The sequence below is a fragment of the Felis catus genome, chromosome D2 (genome assembly GCF_018350175.1).
Source record: "Felis catus isolate Fca126 chromosome D2, F.catus_Fca126_mat1.0, whole genome shotgun sequence".
Lineage (NCBI taxonomy): Eukaryota > Metazoa > Chordata > Mammalia > Carnivora > Felidae > Felis > Felis catus.
The window spans coordinates 52,539,218-52,558,256 of record NC_058378.1 but is presented as its reverse complement, the minus strand read 5'-3'; the positions used below and the strand labels follow the sequence as shown (position 1 = coordinate 52,558,256).

At 35.9% G+C, this 19,039-nt stretch overlaps 1 protein-coding gene across 1 annotated transcript in view; it reads right to left on the bottom strand.

Annotated features, from left to right (window-relative positions):
- Positions 1–19,039, bottom strand: part of MARCHF5 (membrane associated ring-CH-type finger 5) — a 57,289-nt gene that overhangs the window by 8,717 nt on the left and 29,533 nt on the right. Inside the window, exon 3 of the mRNA XM_003994212.6 lies at positions 4,112–4,242. Within this exon, the coding sequence (XP_003994261.1) occupies positions 4,112–4,242 (131 nt within the window). The remainder of the gene's footprint in view (positions 1–4,111; positions 4,243–19,039) is intronic.

Sequence of the window (19,039 nt, the reverse complement as noted above, 5' to 3'; positions counted from 1 at the left end):
AACAAGGGGCTCAATTCCATGGGATCATGACCTGAGCCAAAATCAAGAGTCGGATGCTCAACCGACTGAGCCACCCAGGCACCCAGATCCCTAATCTGATCTTTTAAATCACTTCCTTTTAGGACCCTACTTTTATTTTTTAAATTATTATTATTATTATTTTAAAATCTACCTTTTTTCCCAAGTTCATTCACTTATTTTGAGAGAGAGAGACAACAAGCATGGGGGAAGGGGCAGAGAGAGAAGGGAGAGAGAAAATTCTAAGCAGGCTCCTGCACTGTCAGTGCAGAGCCCGATGTGGGGCTCGATCCCACAAATTATGAGATCATGACCCAAGTAGAAACCAAGAGTCGGACGCTTAACTGACTGAAACACCCAAGTGCTCCTATGGCCCTACTTTTAAATGGGAGAATGAACACTGATGAATTAAGAGGTTTTCTTAGTCAGACTTAAGGATAGTTAAGTGTAGTATATGAGTTAAGAACTGACAGTGCTTATGGGGGTTATTTTTACACCAGAGGGAAAAATGGAACGAAAATGGACATGAAGGTGGTTGTTCCAGAGTAAAATGTTCCCACTGCCTGTGGAACAAAGTTTCACTTAAGGAGCCCTAGATTAGGGACAGGGGTCCTAATGCTTCTTCCTTACTGTGTGGTATTGGACACATAAACTTGCCAAATTTGTAAGCTAGGAATAATTAATAGTATCTAGATCACACGATTGATGCAAGGTTTAAAAACATCAGTGCTGGAAGGTGTTTAGCCCAGTGCTGGGGGAAAAAGTTACCTATCACGTTGTCTTTTCAATAAAAAGATAAGCAGAAGGTCTCAAGTTCCTCACAACTAATTGGGATTGAACTTAAGACTGGCTCATGGGGAAATAAATGGGAAAAGAATAGTGGTCTGATTCCTTAACCTAATATACTTGTACTTTAGAGTAGTCGGAGAACAAAAGGAAAAGAAAACCGTCAAGGGTTAAAAAGAAAACCCTAAATACTGCTGATGGTATAAGTGGGGCACATTCCCTAACAAATATGCTCAGAAAGGTAAAAGTCTTCCCAATACAATTAAATCATATGATACCTACCTACCTACCTACCTACCTACCGTCTGTAATCTACTGTAATCTCTCTCATTCAGGGCTTAAAAAATCTTTCCAAGTGCCACAGTGTATATGAAGATTATTTCTAAGTGGTAACACAAAATATATGTATCACCATAATTTTAGTCTTTTTCTTTACCATCACCATTAACCAACATGTTCATTTTTGTCTCCTTGCTTGTATCTCCTCTACAGATCCAAATTATTGCCTTCAAGAGTCAGCTCCAGATTTACTTTCTATGAAACTTCAAACGATCTTTCATTGTACTGAATTAAAATACTGTTTATGTAGTCTTCTGTACTCTTCATATTTGTTTACATAATGTTATAACTGTTCTCCAGTTGTTCACTTACGTACACCTTGTCTTAGAACTATATTCCTTGGGCCTGGGAATCATTAACAAATTTCTTTTAAGATTGAGCGACGCTTGGAGTCCTTGGGTAGCTCAGTTGGTTAAGCGTCTGACTATTGGTTTTGGCTCAGGTCATGATTGTACAGTTAGTGGCTTTAAGCCCCACACTGGGCTCCATGCTGGCAGTGTGGAGCCTGCTTTCGATTCTCTCCCTCTCTCTCAAATTAAAAAAAAAAAGATTGAGTGAGCCTAAAATCTTTCCTCAAAAAGAGCCATCCTATTTCTTGTAGTCAATTAGGTATTAAGAGAAATCACTCAATCTCATGGGGCCTTAGTTTCCTCACCCGCAAAAAATATACATATACATCCGTATTGTACATTCAATAATGTATATATCTGCTCTAAGTTTTTGTGTCTTCGTCAGTACTAGTGAATTACCTAAACCTCCCTGAACTAATGATCTACTCATTAATCAAAACTGGAGTTTTAATTTATTTTATTTAATTATTGCAGAGAATATAATCAAATAAACCTGCTACTACCTGACAGAACTAGTCATATAAAAAAAACCCCACGATATTTATGAAAGCCCTTTAAGTATTAGTCTCTGTGTATATGCAATAGCAGGAATACCTAAGTGTAAGACAGTCTCTACTTTCAAGGAAATTACTTTTTAAAAAATATTTGAGAGAGAGCAAGAGAGAGTGTGAGTGGGTGCAAGCAGGGGAGGGAAGGAGAGCGGAGAGAGAGAATCCAGTGCAGAGCCCCACGTGGGGCTTGATCCCACAAACTGTGAGATCAAGACCTGAGCCAAAATCAAGAGTCGGACACTTAACCAACTGAGCCACCCAGCACCCCTCAAGGAAATTACCTTCTAATAGGAAAAGCAAAGGGCTAAATATAGGAAAAATTAAATAACTTCAGTAATCTATATCAATATCACTTGGTCAGCACAAGATTTGCTGCCATTTAAAGAATGACAGTGGCAGGAGTTGTCTGGTTAGTTTCAGGAGGGAAAAGCAGCTGAACTAAGCCTGAAAAGAGTTCAGATTTGGAGAAGTAGAGAAGAGAATGGAGAGACAGGTATGAGGCAAGGAGGGTGGCAAAAGTCAAAGGACAGAGGTACAAAACTAAACAGGAGCAAAAGAATAGGATGCAGGGGACAGCCCAATAGGCCTCAAAGTAGAATGAAGTAAGACTATGAAGGATTTGGCATAACAAATCAGGTCAAGGAAACAGAATCTTTTTTAAGTCAGTGGTTCTTAATGTTTATCCATTACACTCATGACAAATGATGGTTTACTATTTGTAATTCATTCTAGTGACTACATCCAGATTTTGGGGGTATCCTCAACGCTTCATGAAGAAACCTTGTAATACTCTGTTTCACCATGACTAAACAACCAGAAAGGCTACTTACTATGGACCTGGCATAGGCAAGTTATGTGCAATTTCTAGAATATGACATAGTGTGTAAACTATTACTGAGTTACTTATGAAACACTTACCCAATCTAACTGCTGCACTGGAAGTCCTACTTAAGACAGAGGAGACAGCCTGGAGTAGATGTTGAAGGGATTATTTTAGGAAGATTAATTTGGAAGGATGGACTGACAGAAGAGAATGAAATTAGAGAAACCAATCAAAAGGTTCCTTTAGCCATACGGTATGATAGGGGAGTGACAACAAAGTCAGGTGTTATAAAGACTGTGGAAAGGAAGCTACAGATATAAGATATCAAAATGGAAACTGCTTGGATTTGGTCAGTGGACTGGAGATAGGGCTACGAAGCAGAAAGTTAAAGGTAATCCTAAGAATGTAGGATATAAACCGAGTAGATGGGAAAATGATAGTAGCAATCAGAGGTATAGAGAAATTATAATATTATAAAATATAAATAAATTTAGGTTTCAAATTGAGGAAAAGACTAGTTTGATTTCAGAAATCCTGAGTGTGAAATCACAAGTGGTCACATAAGGAGAAGGGTCAAGCTGCAACGGCAGGACTGCTTTTGAGGACAGAATAGGGCAAAAGATGTAGATCTAACCATAAAAGGCACACAGCTGATAGCTGGAAATCATTAGGGAAAAAGTATAAAGAGAGGAATCAAGGGCCTGGGACTAAATCTTGAAATTTAAGTCTAATAATCTTCACCAACAGTTATTGATTGTAGCAAAAAACGGGAAGTAACTCATTTCTAATCAACAACAGACTGGTTAGTAAATTGTTCTAATTCCATATGTAGAATGGTATGCAGATTTCTGCATACTTATAAAAAGATCTCCAAGATTCACTGTTTGTAAAAAAAAAAAAAAAAAAAAGGCGGGTGTAGTTCTAATATGCTTCCTTTTAGGGGGGAAAAAAACGTATGTGTGTAGGAGAACAAATTTATTTTTTCTTGCACATGCACAAAGAAAGTCTAGAATATATTACATAACTAATATAAATGGCTACCTGGGGAAGTGAGGGGGAACCTGGGCAAATGGACAGGAGTAAGAAGATGACTTTTCACTATATACTTTTTTTTAATAAATTTTCTTATTTTTAAGCCTTGAGAATGTTATTACTTATTCAAAATAATTTTTAAAACTCCTAACAGAAATCTAATAGATCTTCACATTAAAAGTATTATCACTGAATAGAGTAAAATACTGAACCTGCATCACTGTCACTGCTCCATAAGTCACAGCTGTCCAATAGATAGAGCCAACCATTATTCCCGCTGCAGCAAATGGACAAGCTTTTGAGATCAGTCTATCTGCAAGATCCAAGACGTAAACAACTGGACCTATAATAAAAGAAAGTAATATTTCAACACAAGACAGATATTTAAAAAATGACTTGTTCACTATTTTCCAATGATCTAAAATGTTGTTATGAAGTTGGATGTTCTGATGCTTTAGAGGTAACTGTTATAAATGTGATGGGAACCTAGATTTGAATAAACTTAGAATTTCTCAGTTGTCTTGAGACAACTGAGTTGTTAAGTTCTGCTTCCTAAATTCTAGGAAATAGCTTCTTCAAATTTTTATCTTTATCAGTAAATCAAATAAAGCCTCAAACGCAGCTGCTTCTTATGAAAAAAATAGTTCTCTTACTTATTTTATTCACACTGGCTACTGCAGAATGAAATGGCCATTTCAGAACAGTTCCTGCCCATAATTATATTCTCTAGTACTTGGTAAAAATATCACTTCTTTGACTTCACTCATTACTTCCTTGGTGCAGTATGTGAAGGTAACCAATGCTATTTTCTTGTAGTTATAAGAAGTCAATCTATCTTACGTTGATGTTTCAATATGCAACATTTAGTTGAGTATTATTCTCTACAAACTTTTTCCCCCCAAGTTTTTATTTAAATTCTATTTAGTTAACATATTGTGTACTATTAGTTTCAGGAGAATTTAGTAATTCATCACTTACATGTAACACCCATCTAACAAACTTCTTTTAATGATCACCATGCGAGTTTTTATGACATTCCAACAGCTGTATGTGCCAATTATACTTCTATTAAATGCTTACTGTGAAATTTGGCTACTACCTTTCTCTGTAAGTTATTTAGAATAGCTATATTTGGAGGTATTCTAGACTGCTTTTAAGCCCAATACAATTTAGCTCCAGAATTTTTCAGAATAGTGAAAGGGTCTCAGGACTGAATTAGAACAAGGCCTAAAGAACTGAGTATCTAAGTTTAATCAAAGAAATATAAAACCTTGATTTAGTAATCATCATATTTGTTGAATACCCTCCACATACAAACTATCACTTGAGACATTTTCTTAGAAATGTATAAGAATTATTACCTACCTTCTGAGGGCTTACAATCTATGAGGACGCTGTAGAATGTAAAAAATTATTTTTATTGTAGAAAGAAATTAACATAGCAATAGGAGATAAACACGTATGAACAAGCATCGATCTATAGAGCCTTGATCAATACTTCCCCTGATCACTAGAGCCAGTAACATTACTAGTCACTGTAAGAGAGACCCCATTGTGAAGTAGAAAGAACATTGGGAGCCACATTAAAGGACCTATGATTTCAATTCAGTGTATTTACTATCTCCTCTAACAATAGTTTGCGCTTCTTAAGTCTACATGATACCAGCTGCTGTGCCCCAGGCATTACATGCATCATTATTCAATCTTATAATGTATAGTTTTATCCTTAAAATATACAAATTTGCTGGGTTAAGTTTAAAACTCCCTCAGAAGGCACAACAGAAGTCATTTTAGTGAGTCACCAAAGATCTGTCAAATGCTGGTACTAAAAGTTAAAGACCATAAAGTATATATAAAACCTCCACACTTCAACTTTCATATTCTCTACTGATAATCCTTTAATCAAAAATTGAAGCCACAAAAGAACAAGGCCAGACTCTCCACAGCACATGCAGCCACTACCAACATCACACCTATCTGATGTCAATCCCTCCACTGACATACCAGATCCCATCTCTTGCCAACTCAAAGCCACAGCTCCAGCAACTGTTTCCTACATCATTTCCTCTCTACTCTTTATTGGAATGTTTCCAATCAGACATATTGTTGTTTCTTCTATCTTAAAAAAAAACAAATTATTGTCTTGATCTTTCTTCCCCCACTGCTTGATCTTTGCTCCCTTTACAAAATTCCTCAAAAGACTCATCTGTTTTCACTCTCCTTCAATTCTCCTCTTGAATCCACTCCACCAAAATTGCTCATAATGGTCACTAACAACTTATGAACAGCTGAATGCAAAAGGGAGGACTATTTGGCCTAACAGAAGTATCTGACATGGATATTCCCTTCTTCCTCATATATGGTTCTTCATTGTACTTCTAGGACATCATCATCTTTTGGTGTTCTTTCCATCACCAGTCATTAACTTTTCAGTCTTCTTTCTTGGTTCCTCCTCCTCTTCTTGACCTCAGTGAAACCCACCCTGCCAATTTCTACCTCATGATACTCTCTATTTACTCTGCATTATTTTTCTCTTTCCCAAAGCACTTACCACCTAACATACTCTAATTTATTAGAGTAAACATACTCTAATAAACTAGTATAACATACTCATTCTATTTTCACCTGTGAGAATAGGGGCTGGGAAACTATGGGCTAGGCCAAACCCAGCTGGCTGCTTTTGTAAATAAGGTTTTATATGGAACATGCCACATGCAAAAGCCTAAAATATTTACTGTCTGGTTTATAACAAAAAGTCTGCTGACTTTTGAACTAGAATATATGCTCCAAAGGGAAAAATAACACTTTTGTTTTGCTCATTGATGAATCCCAATTCCTATGATTCTAAATATTTGAATTCTCTACTAAGGTACTTATGTAAAACTACGCCATGAAAATCTTTCTGTACCAAGCCCAAGTTAACTATAGGGGTATTTTCTACTGAGTCAGAATCAAAATTGGTATGGAAAGAAGGTATTTTGCATGCTTCCAATGTAACTCCTTCCTCCCTCTTCAACAAGGTACATCCATCAGTAGATAGGATGAAGCAATATAATTCCTAACATGGTAGTCAATCACTATCACTTTTATCTATCATGAGCATGGACAATTTAGAGATGTTTGAATTGTCTTCCTTTAAAGATTTCAGAAGGTTCAATTTTCTTCCTGAATCCACGGGTGTGAATTCTTTTTGTACAAGCAAAAACAAACAAAAAATCCACTTACTTCTGGAAATTTTCTACTTATTCCTTGGGTCACATACAAAAGATGTGCCGGATTACATGAAGACACTGGCTGTGTTTCATAGTCCTTATTTCCAGTTTTTCTGAAATAATCTTGTCTAATCTTTTGTCTTTATTTTTCCTAAAACTCTCCATGCTCTTCCAGATAGACTAGTCCAAGAATAGTTTAATAAAGATAAATGCCTAATAGTAAACATACCAACAGAACAGTAAATTGCCATGCAGGGGAGGTATTTCTTAAAGATTATCTAGGCAAGCTATTTAGTGAATAAGAACAATTACTGAATTTCTCTGGATGACAGTCCCTGAGTCACTCTTCTTACTAGGAAGCTTACCATATGCTACTATCTCTTAACTTGGGATCGAAAGAGAAGTTACTAGATTCTTCTTACTGTCAGATTATAGCACAGAGAGTAGTGGGAAGTGAGGAAAGGCAAGACTAGCCATTTACAACCTCAATTCTAATGAAGAGGAAGAAGAGTAAATGCATATCACATAAGTTAAATACCTAAGGGCATAAAAAGACTTCAATATTTTAAAAGGCATTTTGAATTGTTAATGTCTCGGTGGGCTTCACCACTTACTTTTCAATGTACTGTATTTACACAATGGATGGCAATTGAAGAAGCTCTGTATAAATGTAAGTTTTGAAAACCCAATAATTTAAAGGGCACCAGGGAAGCTCGCAATTAAGAGAGAATCTATTGCGAATTCTTTTGTACAATAAAGAAGCTTTTGTAAAGAAAATAACTACACCCTAGTATTCTGGATAAATTCAAATTTTCACATTTCAGATATGAATGACATCAAACAGCAAGCTGAGACCTAATGGAGAAACTCTTAAATCCATGTCTACTGAAAAATAAGTAATCAGTTCTATCTGGAAGACACTGCAAAAGGAGATTTGTTGCACTGGTGATTTACATTCAAATTCATGTATGCATGGTGTTAAAGGTACATCTTGGAAGATAAGAAATTAATGACTGAAGGGCAGAAAATATTTAGGGCTCAACATCTATGGGCACTGCTCACTGTAATACCCAGAATTCCCATGGCCTTTCTCTGGGACAGAAAAGTATCCTTAAAAAAAAAAAAAAACCTTTGACCAATTCTTGAGAAATAATTTCTACATGTTGCCAGAATGCTATAAAGTTTCTAACACAGAACACAATTTAATGAGCAAAAATAGATGTTTCACAAGATAACCTTGTATAAATTCCTGAGAAGATAATAGCTTTACTGAACTCCAAAGTTTCTGTTAAGTGGCCAATAGTTCATAAAAGAGATTTAATAAGACTGTTTGCAAAAGGTATTCAAGTTTCCAGTTGTTTTTTTTTGTTGTTGTTGTTTTTGTTGTTTTGCTCTGCATTGAACTAGTTTTGATCTAGACCCAACTTAAATGCCAACTTGCTAAGCCAAAACAACCTCACCTTCAGCTTCAGAACCATCCAGAACTGCAGATTTTGGAGGCCACCAACAGTCCAACAATATAGTCCTAAACTTCTCTCCTTGCTCCAAGTCTTCTTTTTGTTGTGTTCTATTTCTGGAATGTCCTGTCCCTACTTTAAGTCTATATGAAACCCAACTTCCCAATGAAAACTAATCTAACCTGACAGAGGTTGACTAATTGCTCTACCCCACCCTGTTCATGTCCCATGAGGCTTCCTTTAATACTATCCCATAAAATGCACTTACCCCTTTGCTTGTACATAATGTTAGTACTTTATGTTCTTGTTCAATGTTTGTTCAGTTGTCTCAATATCCTTATGTCTGTCCATGTCAGCATCATCATAGATTGAAAACTCCCAGGGGGCAGGGGCCAAGTCTGTTTAACTCGTTTTGTACAGTGCCTAGGATAGAACCATGTACAGATAGGTGCTTAAAAAAATGCTTTTGATGATGATTGGCATCACTCTCAGGGACTCTGTAGGCCACAGCTATCTCAGCACATGGTACTTGGCAGTACATTAGGGCACTTTGGCCTGTTGCATAGGATATTAAAATATAATGGCATAGGACCTAGCTGCAGCACTCTGTGGCAAGTATTTGACTCAATCCATTGTTAAAAAAGGTCCTTTAACAGGGGTGCCTGGCTGGCTCAGTGAGTGGAGCGTGCAACTCTTGATCTTGGGGTTGTGGATTCAAGTCCCACGTTGGGTGTAAAGATTACTTAAAAATAAAATCTTAAAAAAAAAAAGTATATGGTCTCAAGTCAACAAATGTGGATTTTATTGAAGACATGAAGTGATACCACAACAACCATCTCAGAAGTTAAAAGTATATGGAACTCCTGATGGGACAGTAAAGAATTTTAACTCTTTCTCTAGCATTCATCACTGTTTTAAACACTAGACTTCAGAGGCCAGGTTCAAGAGCCTCAGAAAGCTTATGTAAATGTCATCTTTGATTGCTCTGCTGGTAGGGTGAGGTTATACCAATTTTATGCAGGAATAAATATCCTACAAACTCAGGCTATCAATTATTTTGCTTAGTAACAAGAAGTTAGACATTAAATTGTAAACAGGTAAGAATATGTTGTTGGGCAATTTTTTAGACAACCAAACTAGTAATAATTGGCCCCAAATCCTCAAAACAAAACAAAACAAAACAAAACAATGCTGAGGAATAAAAGATCCAGAGTCAAAGCAGATGAGTACCATTCCTGTGTGGTGTGTGTGTGTGTATACATATATACATATAGCATAATACTATATATATATATATATATATATATATATATATATATATATATGTAGCATAATACCATGAATAGTAACTAAAGATCATAGTAATTCTTAATTACATAGTCTATGCCAAAAGAAAGCTTAAATTTATCCTCATAAGAGAATAGCCCATAGAATTCATTCGTAGGCTATAAAGTCAACTACTAAGTACCTATTAAGCACCTACTGTACACATAGCATTCTACTTTGCATTAAAATAAATGTAAATGAAATTTATACACCAGCCTCTGCCTCCAAGGAGCCTCCAATCTAGTTAAGGACAACCAATAAATACACATTAAACAAATGAAGAACTTTAAGGAAAATTTAGTATATGTACATTCGTATGCACAGACTTTACAGATACGTGAATGGAATTTGAAGTAAACATTATAGGGGGATGAGGATTCAGAGTTTTTCAATTGATACATACATGTGTATTTTACTAATTAACAGAAGTGAATCTTAGAAGTCTATGATCTGAAAAGGGGCATTCTAAAAGACCTTCTAGCTGGGGCAAAAGACTTTCTTCAACAGGTTTATATAGTTTTAAAAAAGCTAGTATACCAGTAATATCAGGGTTAATTGACAGAAACCCTGACTAGGGTTCAAAGATGCTGACACCCTCATAGGAAGGAAGTTCCTGATGACAGACATGCTAAAAGAAAATGAAATTTCAGGAAAATTAATCTTATAATAGATTATTTAAAGTCAATAAACTAGAACAGAATCCACCAAGATTTTGTATCCAAACCAAATACAAAGAAAAAGTAACAATCCAGAGAAACTTAATATAAAGAGACAGCTGAATTAGGAAAAGATCAAGAAACATCAGAGAAAATGCAATACGGTTTTTTTTTTTTTTGAGAGAACAATGACTAAAGTATTAAATTCTTTGAATTTCAAAATAAAATGTTGAAAAAGTTCTTTAAGGTGTGATAAAAGAAGCACCACCGTCAATTATCATTAGTTAATACATAAAAACAGATGGCAATATTGATTATGCATATACTATGCCAAGAAATTACTAATGAGAAAACTTTTTAGAGAATAACAAAAGGTTATCATAAGATTCAGGTAACTATAACCCTGAGGAAAGTCAACCTGATATTACTATTTCATTTTCTTCTTCCCTTTATGTGAGAAGCTCATATTAGGCTTCTTAGAGCCAACATAACAATGTGGTCATAAGAATTTGGTAGGGTCTGTTGTGTGAATTTGTACAAACTGATATCCCTGGACCTCAATTTCTGTATCTGTTCAGTAAGGCTATTAACTACCTCAGAATTTATGTGAAAATCAAGATAATGCATTTGAAGTCTTAATATAGTACTTAGTATTACATAGTAACAACCAACGTCAGCTATTAGTTCTTTCAAAAATGGCAAACTAAGTTAGATATGAGAACTTAGAGATAGGAGGTATAATCCAAGACAGATGTATGAGGAAAAATTTATGGCATAAGGTTCTAGTATAAAAATAAGACTCCTTCAGGAAATTCTCAAGTAAGAAATAAAGGATAGATGTGCTTCAAGGTCTGGGACAAGGTTGGGGGAGGACAATTCACAGAGCCAGGAAATCTGGGAATGAAGACGCAGATGGAGGATATAAGGCTTACAGAATTTAGATCTATAATGAGTATTTTTTTTTTTTAATGAACTCATCCATGGTTCAACCAACACTGGGACTTATATATTTTTAATTTTTTTAAATTAACTTTATTTACTTATATATTTTGAAAGAGAGAGGGGAGAGAGAGAATACCAAGCAGGTTTTGCACTGCCAGCGCAGAGCCTGATGGCCGTCTTGAACTCAAAAACCATGAGATCGTGACCTGAGCCAGAGTTGGACACTTAACTGAGCCACCCATGTGCCCCAGTAATTACTTAAAAAACATTTTTTTAACGTTTATTCATTTTTGAGGAACAGAGAGAACATGAGTGGGGGAGAGGCAGAGAGAGGGAGACCCAGAATCCAAAGCAGGCTCCATGATCCGAGCTGTCAGCACAGAACCCAATGCGGGACTCGAACCCACGAGCTGTGAGATCATGACCTGAGCTGAAGTTGGACGCTTAACCGACTGAGCCACCCGGGCACACTGAGTAATTACTTTAAAAAAAAAAAAAAAAAAGATTCTATAATTATGTTTTGGACCTATAATTCAGCTATCTGTATTTATATGCAGTGTGCACCCACAAAGTCTCACTCTGTTCAAGATGCTTCTTAAAAAAAAAAAAAAAAAGAAAAAAAAAGATGCTTCTTAAAACTAATCTACTTTTAAATCTTCGGTAACAAGACGGGAAGTGATTTGCATCCAGTAAATGCAAAGAAATCCTATTTTGAAGGTATCCTAGTCATTTGCCTCATAAGAGGGTATATAAATGAGAGCCAAAGAAGACCTAATGAGTATGAAGTATAACTACAAACTTTGAGAACAGGAAGTATTCAAAGACTGAATCACTATGGAATGGAATTTTTGTTTCTAAATTCATTTTGATACAAAAGCAAAGTAACTTGGATACAAAAGCAAAGTAAAAATAAACACTTCTCTAATGGCTAAGTGTAAACATTACTAAGAAACTTATTAATATGAAGTACCTGAATTCTTAAGTCTATAGAATGGTTTTCAAGTAGTGAAATAAGCCAACTATATATTTTATGAGAGCATCTGGAAAAGTAACAGGTTGAATTCATATGAATAATACAGGGCCACATGTGGTTATAGGAAAACGATGTCCCTATTAGAGAGTAACTGATAGCTTAGGAAATATTAGAAATTGAAATTACCATAAAACTGAAGCCTTGAAAAAATTTAAAAACACTAATGCTTATTTTATAGCACCCTTTTGCAATCTATAGCATTCTTACTTGCTTTACAATGGTTCAGCCATCTTATAAAGACATAAATTAAAACTATGAGATTATCTTTCCTTACCTAACAGGTTGGCTAAAATTTTAGTTTGTCAACACATTCTATTGGCAAAGCAGTGAGCAAACAGTACACTATGGGTGAATATATAAGTGGTATTAATACCTACAGAGAGGAATTTGGCAATATCCAGCAAAAGTATACATCCAATTCACCCTTTGACTCAGCATTCCTTTCTCAGTTCATCTTTCCATAAATATTCCAAACTAATAAATGAAGACATAAAGAATTGCAGTATCATTCTTCTGTATCACCTAAAAAAATAATAGGTCTAGAGGCAATGAATGAAAAAATTACCAATCTTTGCTAAAACCAGTAGGTAGAAGCTGTGATAGGGAACCTAATCAGATGCATCAGGTTGATAATACCTGTATGCACCGAATATAGTTTTACCATAAAAAGGACTACACGTTTTTTTTCAGATTTATTGAGATATTTTTGGCATACAACAAACTCAAGGCATACAATGTGATGATTTGATATACATATATATTAAAAAAAATTTTAATGTTCATTTTTTGAGAGACAGTCAGAGACAGAGTGTGAGTGGGGAGGGGCAGAAAGAGACACACAGAATCCAAAGCAGACTCCAGGTTCTGAGCTGTCAGCATGGTGCCCAATGCGAGGCTCAAACCCATGGACTGTGAGATCATGACCTGAGCCAAAGTCAGATGCTCAACCGACTGAGCCACCGCCGCTCAGTCCTCTTAATTACCATTTTTGTGTTGGTAACATTAAGATCCACTCTCCTAACTGTAGTTAATCACAGTCACCGTACTGTGTATTAGATCCCTGGAACCTACTCATCTACTAGATGAAATTTTGTACCCTTTGGCCAACATCTCCAAATATCCCTTATCCTTAGGCAATCACCATTCTACTATTTCTATGAATTTGGCTATTTTAAATTCTACAGGTAAGTGACAACATACAGTACTTGTCTTTGTAACTTATTTCATTTAGCATAATGCCTTAAAGATTTATCCATGCTGCTGCAAAAGGCAGGATCTCCTTTTTTAAACAGCTGAATATTTCATTGTATGTATGTATGTGTGTGTATATATCTGACTTTTAAAAAATTCTTTCATCTCGTGATAGACACTTAGGTTGTTTCCAAGTCTTGGCTACTATGAACAAAGTTGTGGTGAATATGGGGGTGCAGGTATCTCTTTGAGACCCTGATTTCATTTCCTTCAGATATCTGTAGGGTTGTTGGATCAATGGTAGTTCCATTTTTGATTTTTTGAGGACTCCACATTGTTTTCCACAGTGGCCACACCAATTTACATTCCCACCAACAGTGCAATGCATAGGAGTTCTCTTTTCTCCATAGCATTTTTTTTTTTTTTTTGATAATAGCCATTTTAACAGGTGTGAGCTAACATCTCATTGTGGTTCTGATTTACATTTCCCTGATGATCAGAGATGCTGAACATCTTTTCATGCATTGGTTGTATGTTATCTTTGGAAAAGTCTGTTCAAGTCTATTGCGCATTTTAAAATCAGATTGTTATTTTGCTATTGAATTTATGGGTTCCTTATATACTTTGGATATTAACCCCATATCAGATAGATGATTTACAAATATTTTCTCCTATTCCATAGGCAATTGCCTTTTCATTTTGCTGATTGTTTCTTTTGGAGTGCAGAATCTTTTCAGTTTGATACAGTCCCACTTGTTTATTTTTGCTTTTGTTACTTGCACTTTTGGGATCATATCCAAAAATCATTACCAAGACCAATGTCAAGGAAGCTTCCCCCTAGGTTTTCTTCTAGAAGTTTTATAGTTTCACACTAAAGCCTTTACTTAAATACATTTTAAATTAATTTTTATGGTGGTATTAGTAAGATGGGGTCTAATTTCATTCTTTTGCATGTGAATATCAAGTTTTCCCAACACCATTTATTAAAGAGACTATTCTTTCTCCATTGAGTATTCTTGGCTCCTTTGTCAAATATTAGTTGAACATCGTTTACTTCTGGGGTCTCAATTCTGTTCCAAGAGGACTATGTGTCTCTCTCTAGGACAGTACCATTATTGTTTTGATTACCACAGCTTCATAACAAAGTTTGAAATCAGGAAATGTGGCGCTTCCTTTTGTTCTACTCAGGATTGCTTTGGGCATTTGGGGTCTTTTGTGGTTCCATACAAATTTTAAGATTATTTTTTCTACTTCTGCAAAAAAGGCAACTGGGATTTTGGCAGGGATCTCTACTGAAATAATCATAATCATGATTTTTATCTTTCATTCTATTAATGTGGTGATTTGCACTGATTTACAGATGCTGAACCACCTCAAGGATAAATCCCATTGGGCCATGGTGTTTGATCCTTTTACTGTGCTGTTGAATTTGGTTTGCTAGCATTTTGTTGAGAATTTCTGCATCTATATTCAGCAGAATACTGGCTTGTGGTTTTCCTTTCTTGTAAGCCTTATATGGCTTTGATATCAGGGCTCATAAAATGAATTTGGGAATTTCTCTCCTTTTCAATTTTTGGAACAGTTCAAGAAGGACTGGCATTGATTCTTCCTTACATGTTTGGTAGAATTCACCAGTGAAACAATTTGGCCCTGGGTTTTTTTGTTGGGAGGTTTATAATCTCCTTGCTGTTGACCTGTTCACATTTTCTATTTCTTCATGATTTGGTCTTGTTAGATGGTATGTTTCTAGGAATTTAACCTTTACTTCTAGGTTATCCAATTTGTTGGCTACAATTGTTCATAGAAGTCTGTCAGGATTCTTTGTATTCCTGACATGTCAGTTGTAATATGTCCTCTTTGAAAGACAACTACACATTATATGCCTCAGGTTGTGATGTAGTAAGAAGTACACAGGACTATGAAATATTCTTGCAAAAAAAAATCGTATTTAACTTCACTGATGAGATCTAACCACCATTATAAGAAATGTAAGGGATACAGCAACATATTACTCAAGTATTCTTGGGCCATAATCCATAAAATGGGAAATTCTATGATGATAAATTATTTTTTTATTTAATGAAAAAATTACAAGGGAAAAGCTAAAATACTGGGGCTTACAAGTCACACTAGGCCTTAGGTCCATACAAAGATGGAGAGCTGACTCTAAGGGTTATATGAACCATGAGTGAAAGGGTAAGCCAGAAAAATCCACATGACAACAAAGTGAGCCAACAAAGAAAACTATCTTATCTTCAAGAAGAAAAGTAGGGGTGCCCGGGTGGCTCGGTCAGTTGAGCGTCTGACTCTTGGTTTCAGCTCAGGTCATGATCTTCTGGTTCGTGGGTTTGAGTCCCGCATCAGGCTCTGTGCTGACTGTATGGAGCCTGCTTGGGACTCTGTCTCTCTCTCTGCCCTTCTCCAGCTTGCTCACTCTCTCAAAAATAAATACATTAAACATTTTTTTTGAAAAAAAAGTATGATGAGGACAGTTTCTTCTAAAAATCTGTAACCATAGTCAACTGGCATGCAGATTTCAGGTTAGAAATCTGTCTGTGCTAAGGGAGAAATCCCAAATGCAAATCCTTTCTGGAATTCTTTCACCTTCAGGATATTCAGTCCACAAATATGAACACAAATGTGCACCTAATTCCCACACTCAAGAGAAATGAAGCATCATGAACAAGAGCCAGAAGAAAACAACAGTTTAGGTTACCAAAGACTTTAGATAATGGAATTATCAACCCAAACATAAAAAACTATAAAATAAAATACAAAGTAACTTATAAATGAACAAAAAACATGAGACTATAAACAATCACCAGGTGCATTTAAAAAAAAAACTAGAACTTACAGAAAACAAAACCCCTTGCAGATTATGAAGAGAGAATTTAAGAACTGGGTAACAGTTAAGAAGAAATTATAATGCTGCAGCACAGAGACCAAAAGACGAAAATCCATAAAAGAAAATAGAAATGTCTAACATAACTCTAATCAGAGTTCTAGAAGAATGGGCGGAAAAAAAGCACAGGGGTGCCTGGATAGCTTCGTCAATTAAACTTCCAACTTTGGCTCGGTCATGAGCTCATGGTTCGTGGGTTCTAACCCCACACTGGGCTCTGTGCTAACAGCTCAGAGCCTGGAGCCTGCTTCAGATTCTGTGTCTCCCTCCCTCTCTCTCTCTTTCTGCCCCTCCCCTGTTCATACTCTCTCTCAAAAATAAATAAAACATTAAAAAAAAATTAAAAAAAAGAAGGGCACCTGGGTGGCTCAGTCCATTAAGCATCTGACTTCTGCTCAGGTCATGATCTTGCGGTTTGAGTTTGAGCCATGTGTTGGGCTCTGTGCTGACAGCTCAAAGCCTGGAGCCTGCTTCAGATTCTGGGTCTCCTCTTCTCTCTGTCCCTCCCCTGCTCATACTCTGTCTCTCTCTCAAAAAATGAATAAACATTTAAAAAAATTAAAAAAAAAGAAAAAAGCATAAAACCTAAAATTTAGTATGGGGGGGCACCTGGGTGGCTCAGTCAGTTAAGGGTCAAACTCTTGGTTTTGGCTCAGGTCATGATCTCATGGTCTGTGAGTTCAAATGCTGCATCAGGCTCTGTGCCATCAGCAAGGAGGCTGCTTGGCATTCTCGTTCTTTCCCTCTCTCTCTGCCCCTCCCCTGCTTGCTCTCTCAAAATAAATAAACTTAAAAAAAATTGCTACAGGGGAAAATACAATATCAGAGGGAAAAACACTTCAATCCAGAAGATGGCCAAGAAAAGGGAGAAGGGAAAAGTAGAACAAATGGAACACACAAAACATGACAGTAAAAACCCAACTCTATCAGTATCACAAGAAGTGTAAAAACACAGAACTGAAAATAAAAGGATAAGGAAAGATAAACAGGCAAATACAACATCATCAAAAAAAAAAAAATCTGATATATAGGAGGAAAAGAGTAACTTTACAGTGGAAAAACCTGACAAACACCATCTTAGCCAGATGACCAAGGTCAGTATCACCAGTGATAAGTAATGTTGATGGTATTTGTCTTTGCTATGATATGATGAAAATGGCACTTCCCCTCTGTGGTCTTGTTCCTTATAATGCATAACCTCAACAGACAATGGGAAAAACATCAAACAGATCTGAATTGAGGGACATTCTACAAAACATCTGACCATTACTTCTCAAATGTGTCAAGGTCACCAAAAACAAGGAAAAGTCTGAGAAACTGTTACAACCAAGAGAAGCCTACGGAGACATGACTAAATGTAATGTGGTATCCTGGAACAGAATGAAGATATTAGGTAAAATTAAGGAAATCTGAATAAAATATGGACTTTAAATTAATAATAATGTAGCAATATTGGTTAATTATAATGAATGTACCACAATAAGACGTTAATAATAGAGGAAACTGGATGTGGGATGTATGGGAACTCTGCTTTTTTTTTTTTTTTTAAATTTTTTTTTAACGTTTATTTATTTTTGAGACAGAAAGAGAGCATGAACGGGGGAGGGTCAGAGAGAGGGAGACACAGAATCCGAAACAGGCTCCAGGCTCTGAGCTGTCAGCACAGAGCCTGACACGGGGGTCGAACTCACGGACCTCGAGATCGTGACCTGAGCCGAAGTCGGCGGCTTAACCGACTGAGCCACCCAGGCGCCCCGGAACTCTGCTATTTTTATAATTTTTCTATAAATCAGAAACTGTCCTAAAAGTTGACTTAAAAAAAAGATGGTGTAGCTATGTCTATTCTATATTATCATGTCTATATTATACACAAGTGTAAGACAAAAAAAAGCATTATTGTAGATAAAATAGTCATTACTTAATGATAAAGTGTTGAACTCACAAGGATATTTTATTTCTAAATCTGAGGAGTAGGTGAACAAGTGATGGTTTATTAGTCTTTATTTCTCATATGTAGTTATGATATAATCTTTTTCAACAAAATATTTTATAATAAAAGAGAAAAAAATACCTGAGTGAACAGTCTGCTGAGCTTTGATCAATGTTAAGGCAGCAGATATAATTAGTTCTGTATATTGATAGCAGCATGCTGGCAAAGGCAATGGAAAAGCAGGCACACCAATACACTGTTGGGCAGATTAAATAGGTATAATCTCTACAAAAGCCAATTTGGTGATATCTATTAATGTTATAAATGCATGTACTCTTTGACCCAGCAATTCTACTCTAGTCATTTATTTTAGATATATTTGCATGTGTGCATAAAATTATTTCACAGTTGTTTATGACAGCACTGTTTGTAGTAGTAAAAGATTAGAAACAGCCTTTATGCCCATCAACGGGAGACTGTTTATATAAATA